At 42.0% G+C, this 12,249-nt stretch overlaps 1 protein-coding gene and 1 long non-coding RNA gene across 3 annotated transcripts in view; one reads left to right on the plus strand and one right to left on the minus strand.

The window, feature by feature from the left end:
• CHN2 (chimerin 2) overlaps positions 1-3,230 on the plus strand; it is a 281,452-nt gene extending 278,222 nt beyond the window's left edge. For both annotated transcript variants that reach the window (XM_074195566.1, XM_074195567.1), the window contains one exon: positions 1,260-3,230. In XM_074195566.1, coding sequence (XP_074051667.1) covers positions 1,260-1,431 — 172 coding nt within the window. In that variant the 3' untranslated portion in view covers positions 1,432-3,230. The remainder of the gene's footprint in view (positions 1-1,259) is intronic.
• Positions 1-12,249, minus strand: part of LOC141494415 (uncharacterized) — a 28,533-nt gene that overhangs the window by 9,936 nt on the left and 6,348 nt on the right. The window contains exons 2-3 of the long non-coding RNA XR_012470433.1: positions 7,404-7,544; positions 5,345-5,582 (exon numbers count right to left, since the gene is read on the minus strand). This is a non-coding gene — a long non-coding RNA (uncharacterized LOC141494415). The remainder of the gene's footprint in view (positions 1-5,344; positions 5,583-7,403; positions 7,545-12,249) is intronic.

The raw sequence follows: 12,249 nt of genomic DNA on the forward strand, positions 1-12,249 counted from the left end.
ATAAATATTGAAATCATTAAATATTGCTAGATTAGATGAACTATGTTCAATTTCAGTACCTGAATAGATGAAGAGTTGGACCCTAAAAGATAGCATGGAATAGCATGATGAACAATGGATTTGTGCTCAGAAAATCTGCATTCAAATCTTGGTTTTGCCCCTTATTCCCTGGACAAATCAGTTCTCACCCTCAGAGCCCATATTCCTTCATCTGTGACATGAGAGGGGGAGACTCTCAATGGGTCTCAGGTCTCTCTTTCCAGTTCTTAGTGTGGGATCCCATGACCCTGGCTCCCCACTGTACTTTTGATACAGAAGGATCTCCTTTTCCTAATTTCTCTGATTTTTTTTTAAGATTGAAAGATCATTGTGTTAGACAATTGACATTTACTAGCTGTGTGATCCTGGACAAGTCACTTAACTCTCATTGCTTCTTGGGGGGGAGGGAAGATCATTGTATTGAACAACTTCCCTTGGGATGCTGGACAATGAGAACAGGTGCAGAAAACTAAATACAGAACGTTGAAACTGTAGCGCGGGCACTAGAGTCCAGGGAGTCCAGGAGGATTATCTAGTTTTAGTTTCTCCAGTGTTAGACCCACTCCCACTGATTGAAAACAAACAAACCAAATGTGGGCATGCTTAAATTGCATCATATTCTCCTGTGGAAGATCCGCCTTTTGCCAAATGTATACTCCAGAGCGAAAGCCCTGGGGATCAGGAGGGATCAGGATGTTCTCGTTGGGGATGGGGATGGGGATGGGGGTGGGGAGGATATAACTAGGTGGGATTAGGAAAGGCCTCAAGTAGGAAGGAGAGATAAGCCAAATTGCCATGGGTACCATCTTTTAGGTACAATAAAAACTTGGAAGTCTCAGAGTCCTCTTTGCCCAACTGATTCCCTCTGTGGTCAAAGATGATAAGCCACTTAAATTTATTTGTCCTTGATTTTCCCACCTGTAAAATGGGTTTTTTCTGATGAAGAAAGGAGGATCAATGACTTTGAATTCCTTAAGAGCAGGGATTGATTTTTTTTGTTTGTCTTTACATTCCCCAGTCACCAGTCCAGTGTAAGTACATAGAAAATGCTCCATAAATGATTGTCAAATTGAACAAACTGTCTCAAAACAAGAGTGCTCCAAGCACTGACTTGCTCAGGGTCACACACTGTCTGGCATTGAACCCAGGTCTCCCCAGATACCATGCTGCCTTTGTTTTAGCTATAAAGGAATGTAATGAAGGGTGCCTGTGTCTTTCAGGGTCACAATGAATGAGAAGGAAAACTTCATGAATGCCGAAAACCTTGGGATCGTATTTGGCCCCACCTTGATGAGGCCCCCCGAGGAGAGCACCCTAGCCACTCTCAATGACATGCGGTACCAGAAGCTCATTGTGCAGATTTTAATAGAGAATGAAGACGTTTTGTTCTAAGCCAACCGGGAAGTGGGCTGTGTGGCCTCAGCCCGGCCTAGGCTGATAAGGCAAAAGGAATGAAAACAGTTCTTATTTTGCCTGGCTTTATTTTTTAAACAAAGAAAAGGAGTTCCTGGCCCACCATGGAATGCTCATGTCTCATAGACATGCGACCTCTCTCCTAGGAATGAGGGGGAGGGACAGAAAATGCTTTGCCTTCTTGTGTCTCTAGCCTGACCACTTATGTATATTTGTTCTGAGGAAGAGCACTGGATTCTTGTTTCTTTAACTTATTAAAAGAACGAAGACTTTTTCAACAGCGGTGTCTTTGGGCATGCAAGTGGCCCCTTTCTCAGGGGCAGCTTCTTAAGACATTTCCCATCTGCTAAAAAGACAGTTCTAGAAGTCAAATGTTGGACAGAACTTATATTATAAAATTTATTTTTTATGTTAATTAACGGCAAGAATGGTATTTTATTTTAACAAAAGAGAACTCAATGCAGTGCATTTATTATCGTCCTTCAGTAGGTCCTACCCTGAGTTCTTGCAGGATCCCATGAAAATATGGACCACCCCTACAGTATTATTTTGGCATACCTCCAGTAGAACCAGAGCTTCCCAAGGCAGCTCCAAATGGCGAGACAAATGGCTTTCTGGGATTTCCACATAAGTGCCATCATCCTGTTGTACAACACAAGCATGGTGGTTTCATCCTCTTCCCTGAAAACCAGTATTAGTTATCCAAAGGATGAGTTTGAAGAATGGCCTTCCATTCCCCTATTGGATCTTTCAGTGCGGGTCACTTAGAAGGAAAGGGAGTGGGGGGGTCTGGGAGATGCTGGTTATGGTTTGGCCACAGGCATAAGGGAACATTTGGCTTCTTTCTTCTTGGGAGAGCTTTGAAAATTAGCTTGTTCAAGGCAAAGTTAGCTCTTTCTACATTGGTGGACACAATGAAGGTTTAGTTACAGAAAAAAGGAATACTTCCTTTGAATGTGTTTTCCATTCCAAATCAACAGCATTTAATAAAGTGGCTATCACCTGATGAGCTTGGGGATAGAAAGACCAAACAAAAGCCCATCTTGACCTGCAAGTGTCTTCCCTCTGGGCTTTATTACAATAAACCTATAGGTTGTTTTCTTTTCTTCAGGGTGAGTTGGTAACTTCAGTTCTCTCCCAGAGTTTGTTTTTCCTCCCAGAAACTGATCTGTAGTTGATTGTTTAATCTCATCCTGTGACTTGTTTTCTTTATGTTGTTCATCTATTTTCTTAATATGCCTTTTTGCACCTAAATTTCCCACTCAGACAAAATCTTACAAAAATATACTGAAACCACTGCCCACCCAGATTGTAATTGGTTTGATTTTTTTTAATCTTTCCCTCTAATTCTCAGAATCATATGATTTAACCACTCACTGTTTTCTGAATGATCTCAAAAAGCAAAATTGACTTGATAATCCATTGTGTGCAAAGTGAAGCAGAGGGAGGAGGAGGAGGAGAAAGAATAAATTCTTGGGTGTTCTAAAAGAGGGATGAGTCACAAGGGCTATGGAGGTGGGCAGCACGATTGCACAATATGTGTGTGTGTGTGGGTGTGGGTGTGAGTGGGTGGGTGTTTTGGAGTGGTGCTTCCACTCTTGGACTTCCCCATGACTGTCCAGCTTTGTTGTAGCGTGTATAATTCTTGATACTGTCATAAAAAATTATCTGGAAATGGTTTTATTTTGTGAAGTGAACCTGCTTTGTAATTTATGAGAGTGTAAATGGAAGGAAAAACATTAAATGTATTGAGAATTCTTGTGCCTGTTGTGTTGGTGACTGGGAATCCCATAGGTGGTCAGCCCTTCAGGAAAGCACTGGCTCAGTGCTTTGGACCTGCAAGGGTAGTGGGCCATAGGTGATCCTAAAGATATGGAGGAAAAACAGTTGTTCATGCATGGCCTGGGGCTCTCCTGGCCTGAAATACTTGACTGATCTTCATCCAGCCTTCCTTCTCTGAACTCTACAACCTTCAGATAGAGGAGCCACCATCTTCTCTATGAGAGCCTCTCTTTCTCCAACCCCTAAAGGAGGGCCTTGGGAAGAAAGGGAATATGTGTGTGTGTGTGTGTATGTGATGCTTTGTTTTGATTTCCAAACTGACAAAGTCCCCTCCTTTCCCTTCCCACAACATCTTCCTCCTTGATTTTGTGGCATATTTCAATTCAATGAGCATTTCTGCAGCACTTTTAGGTTTTGGGGGATGCTTGACAAATAACTCATTTGATTCTCACAACAGCCCTGGGAGATAGGTGCTATTATCCTTTACAGATAAGGAAATTGAGGCAGACAATGTTAAGTGACTTGTCTAGGGTCTCACCATTAGTGACTATTCTGAAGGTCAAATTTGAACTTGGGTCCACTATGCATCTATTATGTATAAGACACTGCTATGAAAATAAAAATGAGCAAACACTCTGTCAGGTGCTCCCCCATATACCCAAATCAGTAAACACAAAGTAATTTCAGGGGATGAGAAGCCCTAAGATCTGCTTTGGAGGCAGTTAAGGTTCTAAGGTAGAGGTAGGAAAGGAGAATATGGGGGAATGGGAGGCATCACAAGGGGAGATGGAATGACTTGAGCCAGGAACAGCAAGAACATTTGGGTTGAGAGGTAGAGGGTGATGTGAGGAGGAAAGTTAAATCCATTTAGTCCACCCAGAGGGGTTATTTTTTAGCCCAGCTTCACTGACTCTCATTTTCTCAGCTATGGTCTTGACAATCCCAGTTCTTAGCTGAATGCCCCTGGAATGAACTAAGAATTCCTAGATATTTACAGAGGTGGAACCAACCTTTGATCCCCCATTGTTCTCCTTATCATGAGATGGACCTATTTGTTCTGTCATCTCTGAACAAACTTAGACTGGGTATTTCCAGTAGGGGAATTCGCTCCTCAACATTTTTGGTAATGACTTAGAAGATCTAGCTTCTCCAATTTGCCCATGACATCACTCTGAAAGGGATCCCCATGCTGAGATAGGATTGAATCCAAAAAGACTGGCAGTCTCGGACACTGAAATTTAAGAGGGCCAATCTTAGCCCTTGAGTTTCAAAAAGTAACCTTATGATTCCAAGACTGCAGAAGCACCAGTGTTTATCTGACAAGGGTCAGAAGCTGAAGGGAGATCACATGTGACCAAAAGGATCAAAGTGGGGGTCATACTTGGAACTAGTCAGTCACATTTGGGACCTTGTGTCCATTTCTCCCTATTCTTATAGGACACAACTAGGGGTAACTTATTAGACCTGAAGTGAGATAGCTTTAGACCCCATGTCAGGAGAATTGTCCTAACACTAAAGCTATCTGAACATAGAATAGCCTTCAAGAGGTAATGGACTGGGGCAACTAGGTGGCGCAGTGGAAAGAGCACCTGCCTTGGAGTCAGGAGGACCTGAGTTCAATTCAGGCCTCAAACACTTAATTACCTAGCTGTGTGGCCTTGGGCAAGCCACTTAACCCCATTGCCTTGCCAAAAAAAAAAACTAAAAAAAGAAGAGGTAATGGACTGGGGAAAAAAGTGCAAACAAACAAACAAAAGGGTAGCTGGATGGCATGGTGAATAGAGCATTGATCCTGGAGTTAGGAGGACCTGAGTTCAAATCCAGCCTCAGACATTTAATAATTACCTAGTTGTATGACTTTGGGCAAATTGCTTTGCCTTGTAAAACAAACAAAAGGAGGTAATGGACTCCTCCAAAGGTCTTCAAACCAAGATTGGATGACCCAATGCTCTAGGATTCTGGATGACCTCTTCCATCATGCCCTGGTTGCTTCTTAGCTGGCTTCTTGCCCCTTCTCCCCAACACCATGCTTCAAAGACAGGGTCCAACCCACCACACTGACCTATGTCTATGACCTTCTCCCAGGGATCCCTTTCTCATTCTCTCCTACCTTCAGAAGGAGTCTCTGCTGGTACCTTTTCCTTTTCCTGGGAAATTCAGAAGTATCAGAGATGCCATCCTTAATAAGATTCTTCAGTCATCCTTTCAGTATACAAACCACCTGTCTCCTGCCACAAGTCAGTCAAGCCACATTCCATCATTTCAGGAACCATAGTCCCAAGTGCGTTGGGGCCTATGCATTACAGTCAACAGATACAGCTCAAGTTTCCTTCCCACAGCCAGCCAGCCTGTAACCCAAACAGAATTAAAAACCTATAGCAAGAAGACAGTCAAATATCAGTTAGTAGAATTTTAGGATTTGGAGTTAGATGGGACTTTTAGAGAACTAATTCATCTCTCTCTCTCCTTATGGAGGAAGAAATGGAGATCCAAGAAGTAAAATGAAATGCCCAGAATTACAGAGAGAGTAGGTGACAGAGCTAAGAACTATTTACAAAATAAATTGACTTCAGTTGCCACAACTTAGATTTAGAGGCTCAAGGCTCAGAATTGTTAGCTGGATCAAACAAAAAAAGAAGATAAAAGAGAGAACAATGAAAAATAAAAGTCAATTTCTTGCTTTTATTTTTTCATATCCCATAGATAATGTCTTTTTCTTTCTCCATAATCCCATTAGAGTTGTGCTTGGAAAAGGTGATGGGTCAAGATAAATAGAATCTGTCTCTTCCCCTCCCCAAGATATTGAAAATAATTATTTTATTAAAATTATAGTTATCTAATTTCATTTATTTAGTTTTATATTTGTTGTGATTGTATATTCATTATAATCATGTTTATAATTATTATAATATATCATTATAATAATTACTATATTCATTTAATTATTTCATTTATTAAGTTATTATGATTATATCCTTATTATAATGTTTTATTTAGCAAATAATTATTGAGAGGGTGTGTTACGCACTGGATAAGAAGTTGCCCTCGTGGTTTTGAAAGATCCAAGTTCAAATCCTGTCCTGACACATTTAGCTATAGGATCCTGGGCATTTACGCCTCTGTTCTAACCAAGTCCCTAAGACTTTAGTGTGCAGAGAAGGTGTCAGCCTGCACTGGTGGAATGGGATGCTTCCCCTTGTAGTTCTCTGTGTCACTGGAATCACAAATCCAAGTCTTATCCCCATGGAGATCCTACTGGGAAATACCAAAGCAATGATTCATTTAGTAAGCATTTATAAACACCCACTATGTGAAAGGCAGATGAAAACAGAACAGAAACAATCCCTGCATTTGGGGAGTTTGCTGGCATACACAACACACACACAAACAGAAAAGTCAATGTGAGATATGTGTGAAGAAATATAAAGTCATTCCAGCCCTCAGATGGGGAGATCAGAGAAAGGCCTCAAGGACTCAGAGAAGTAAATAAGAAACATTGATAAAATACCTTGGGGAAAGAGAAGCTCAGATACTCTTCAAGAGAGGTGATCAGGAAAGTCCTCTCATAGGAGGTGGCAACTGAGGTAAGGGACTCTGACAGAGGAGAGCTGTGCAAGAGGAAAAGGGGCCTGCCCCTGCCCTCATCAAGCTTACAGTCTGACAGATGAAAAGTATACATTAAACTAAAATGCAAAAAGTTCCATCAGAAGGGGCTGTGGGGGAGTAAGGGGAGAATGTTGAGGAGTGTCCAGCTCCCCTGCCCTAGCCAACCAGATGTAATCAGAGAAGACGATCCCCTATTAGAATGTAAGCTCCTTGAGGGCAGGAACTGTTTTTTTCTTTCTTTGTATCCACAATGCTGAGAACAGTGATGATCTTAAGTAAGTGCCCATTCATTGAAGGCAGTCTTAGTAGGAACAGAATTCACCAAGCAGAGATGAAAAATGGGAAACTAAGAGGGAAGCCCCTGAGCAAAAGTCTGGAAATAGGAAAGCCTCCTCTCAGCAGCATCTCTGGTGTTTGCCCCGTTGTGACTCATCCGAGGATCTTTTCTAATCTAGGTGGCTCAGAGTGTTATTTTGAGTGTCTTTGTGTAGGATCTGGGGTGTTACTTTTTAGCATTGATAAAGTCCCTTTTCGTTTTGGAACTCTTGGAGACAATACAATACCTTTGCTTGCTCCTGACAGCCTCAGAGTCAATAGGGAAGCAGAACAGATCTGAGTCCTAGAGTAGGAGACCTTTTCCACATTGGACCCTCAAGTCCACATTAGGCAATTGAGTGGACCCTCTTCTCCTCAAGGGAAGACCTCTGCAAAAGTAGAGACAAAAGGTCAAAACTTGTTTTTCCACAGACCACTTGTCTTTTTTTTTGGTAAGGCAATGGGATTAAGTGACTTGCCTCAGGTCCCACAGCTAGGTCATTATTAAGTGTCTGAAGTCGGATTTGAACTCAGGTCCTCCTGACTCCAGGGCAGGTGCTCTATCCACTGCGCTACCTAGCCGCCCCTCCAATTGTCTTTTGAAAGGTGAGGTTCCCAAAGTGGAGGTGCCAGAGATGGACTCCCTAGCTCAGTAATCCTCAGTCTTTCACTGACATTTAGTCTTCTAGTCTCAGACCTTAAAAGGACATCTGAGAGGAAGAATATTTAGAGATCAATTTAAACTTTATATAAGGAGAGATTATTGAACAATTCAAACCATCCCTAAAGTGAGGTGGGATACCTTAGCATGTGGTAGGTCCTCCCCATCCAGTGGATTGGGCATTTATAAGGCATGAGAACAAGTCTTATTCAGGTTAGTTTGGCCTCTGAGGTCCCTCCCAACCCTCCAAGTAGACCCTGACATTTTAAGGGGATAGGGAACTTGGGAGGGGAAAAAATTAATTTTAATTTTAATTTCTAATGGTTAGTCTAAATGAAATTTTTTTTCTGAGTCCATATAACTTGATTTTCCTAGAGAAAGGGACCATGACATAAAAGGGGGGGCAAAGAAACCCCCACCTGATATTTATGAGAGCTGAAAGGTCAATGCCACGCTAAGGATACAAGGATCTAACCTGACCCTGCCAAGGGCTGGGGGAGGGAGCAGCAAAAGGTCAAGGAGAAAGAAGACTCAAGACACATGAGGCCGAGGGGCAGAGTAGAGAGGGCCCTGTGCTCCCTGGCCATGCCCTCACTTCTCTGGACTTGTTTCCTCATCCTTAAACTAGAAGGGACTAGAAAAACCACTAAGACCCCTTCAGTCTCTAAAGCTATAATAATGGAATAGAGCCCATACTGTGTAAGTCAGTGGTTCCCTGGGGGCCTGGGGATGGGAGCATGGGCTCAGGGCTATTGCTAAATATTTGGGAATTCCATGTGCACACCAGCCACCTCATTCAATAATGTTGTATGAGGGGGTGGCTAGGTGATACAGTGGATAGAGCACCAGCCCTGGAATCAGGAGGACCTGAGTTCAAATGTGACCTCAGACACTTACTAATTACCTAGCTTTGTGGCCTTGGGTAAATCACTTAACCCCATTTGCCTTGCCAAAAAAAAAACTAAAATGATAATAGTAACAATAATGTTGTATGATGCTAGGGTCATAGGACCATGGAGCTGGAAGGGGCTGCAGTCAGCTCATCCACCCCATTCACTTTACACATAGGAGACTGAATCTCAGATTGGAGTAGGAAGAGGTCTTGGACACCATGAAATCCAACCCCTTCATTTTCCAGGGGCAAAGAAGTTTCAATGACAAGGTCACTCTGGTAAGATGCCAATCTGAACACAGCAACATGGCAGTCCAGGCAAGAAAGTCCCAGCCATGGAAAGATGGAGTTAGAAGTTAACAATGGAAAGAAAGACCCATTTTTAAATCACAGCTCTGCTCCTTAGTGTCTGGGTGACTCTGGCAGAGGCTTTTCACCCCTCTGCACCTCAACTTCCTCATCTGTAAAATTAGGATGTTAGTCTCAAAGCTTCTTCATATTCTTTATCTCTCATCCTATGAGATCTCCAGTCCTTGGGAGTTCTGAAAAAAACACAGCAGAACCCACTCCAAGAGAACTAAGGAAAAGAGTAGGGGAGAGAGCAGCAAGAACAGAGCAAAAAAGAGCCCAGATCCTAGGAGAAAGAGAAACTGGTCCAGAGATACTGAGTGGGTTTGCCATTTCCTTCTCTAGCTTGTTTTCCAGATAAGAAAATCGAGGTTGAAGTCACTTGTCCAGGATCACACAACCAGTCAGTGTCTGAAGTCAGAAAAATGAGTCTTCCCTGTTTCCAGATCTGGTGTTCTATCCACTGCTCCATCTAGCTGCTCTCTGAGAGGTATTGAGGTTTTCCCAAATCTGGAATGTGGAAAGTGTCAGAGGTAGGGATCCAGGTCAATCATTAGATCCATTTATTTAATAATAGTGGAAGTGGTAGTAGTGGTAGTAGGGGCAGTAGCAGCTGCAGCAGCAGCAGCAGCAACAATAGTGGTTGTAACAATTGTAGCAATAGTAGTAACAATAATAGCAACAAAAATAGTTGTAACAGTAGTAACAGTAGTAGCAATAATAGTAACAGTAGTAGCAACAATAGCAGCAGCAACAATAATGGTTGTAACCAATAGTAGCAATAGTAGTAACAATAGTAGCAGCAGCAGTAGCAGGAGTGGCAGTATTAGTAACAATAGTAGTCACAATAATGGTTGTAACAGTAGTAGCAACAGTAGTAGCAGAAATAGTAACAATAGTAGCAACAGTAGTAACAATAGTAGCAACAGGAGTAACAATAGTAGCAGCAGGAGTAGCAGTAGCAGCAGCAGCACTAATGGTAACACAACAGCTTTTTTTTAGGGTCTTCCCAAGACTTTACATTTCTCATTGAAGAGAAGTATTATTACTCCTCCTGCTTCAAAGATGAAGCTGTTAAATGACTTTCTCAAAAATCCATATAACTAATAAATGTCCAAGGCCATATTTGACCTTTGAGTCTTCCTTGACCTTGACCTTGACCTTGTCCTCCAAGGCCAGGGCCTTGGAGAAGTTGATAACAAATGACAGGAAAATGGTATGGATGTTGTAAGTTGCCTTTTCTTTGCTCTATTTCAGTAACCAAGTGCTCAGCACTGCCTGGATCTAAGCCTTTGGACGCCTTCCCTGTCCTGAGGCTCCATTCCCTTGTCTCCCTCTAGCTCTTTCTCAAGCGATCATGGCAGTTTTCTTGTAGAACACAAAAGTAGGCGTTTCGGACCAAGCCGGACCGATAAATCATAAAGTAAATAGGAACAATGCCTCTTGGGCCACAAGAGTATAAACAAAGATGATCTCACTCTTTTCCTTCTTGGACTAGTCTGATTCAGAAACATACAGCATGTTTCTTAAGACTTAACGAAGCATGAATTTTTCTAAGGTTACTTTGCTTCCTTAGTCTGTTCTCAGCCCTCAGCCCATTTTTTCCCCCTGAGGATTTACTCCCATGGTACAATGGGGAAAAAAGCTTCCTTTATTGGTAATCAATGAACTTGGGTCCAAAGTCAAAGTCACTACCTGTGTATCATTGAATAAAATCATTTCACCTCTCAGGGACTCAGTTCCCTCATCTGGAAAATGAAGGGATTGGAATTCACTAATTGGTCTTTAGATCCCTTCCTGATGTGAGGAACCAAGCTCCTCCTGGATTTGATCAGCACAGCAGATGCCAAACTGAGCACTGGGGTTAGAAAGGCAGAAACAATCCTTGGCCTCAATGTGCTTACATTCTAAACCTAGGTGCCTAGAATCCAATAGAAGATAACTGAAGGAAAACCAGGGAAAGACTCCTATGAGTTAACACAGTGAAGTAAGTAGTACCAGAAGTAGTTAGGTGACTGACTCCATAATCTGGCCTCAGACATTTTTCAGCTGTATGACCCTGGGCAAATCATTTCACCCCTTTGCCTCAGTTTCCTCATCCATAAAATGAACTGGAGAAGAAAATGGTAAACCAATATAGCTCTTTATCAAGAAAAATTCAAATGAGGTCACAGAGAATCAGACACTATAGAAATGCAACAACTGAGTCTCAGAAAGCCTAAAGTGATTCTCCCAGCATCAAAGAATTAGTAAGTGTATGCAGATCTTCCTGACTCCATGTCTCCAGAAATGGCACATAGTCTAAAGCCTCAGTGGATCTCTATGGGCATTTATGTGGGTGAAACTACAAGACATTCTCAACTTCTCAATAATATATTCTCCCATAAATTCTACACAGAAGGATGCTTTAGGAAGAAGTGGATTCCCCCCCCCCATGGAAGTCTTCAAGAAGAGAATCTGTGACTATTTCCAGACATGTGTGGCAAAAGATTTCTTGCTTAAGTGCAGATATGGTAAGATAGTGCTTATCCATTCTGATAAAGCCTATATGTATATGTATATGTATATGTATATTATATATATATATATGTATGTATTTACATTTCACGAGAATTCCTGCAATACCTAATTTCCTATTTGTGATTCTATCTTTTTGCTCCATGGATGGGCTACTATTTTTCCAATCATTCATGTCTTTCATGACAATATTTCCTCCATTTTTCTGTAAGCTGAACAACAGTGGAGAGATGGTAGAACTGACTTTCATCGACCATGTTCATTGACCTTCTGGTCACCTGCCCTGTCTGTGATCCTTTGGCATATGAGGTGATCTAAGATCTCATTATATACATGCATATCTCTTTAGAGTCTATAGAGTCTAGTCAATCAACAGGGATTGATTAAAGAAGAACAAAGAAAGAAAAACCTAGGGGTTTCACAGTCTAATGTGGGAAATGCCAGAACAAAACTGTGCACATACAAGGTATAGACAGTGCACCTGGCAGGTCATCTCTTGGTGGGGTGTGGGGGGGGATCATTGCTGGGCACCAGGAAATGCTACTTCCGGATGTGGTGTTTGAGCAAAGTCTTGAAGTCAGAGAATCCAAGAGGTGAAAATGAAGAGGAAAACCATTCAATGCCTGGGAGAGGGCTAGAAAAAAGGCTCACAGTGGGGAGAGAGTGTATTTTGTGT

This window comes from Macrotis lagotis, chromosome 7 (genome assembly GCF_037893015.1).
Source record: "Macrotis lagotis isolate mMagLag1 chromosome 7, bilby.v1.9.chrom.fasta, whole genome shotgun sequence".
Lineage (NCBI taxonomy): Eukaryota > Metazoa > Chordata > Mammalia > Peramelemorphia > Peramelidae > Macrotis > Macrotis lagotis.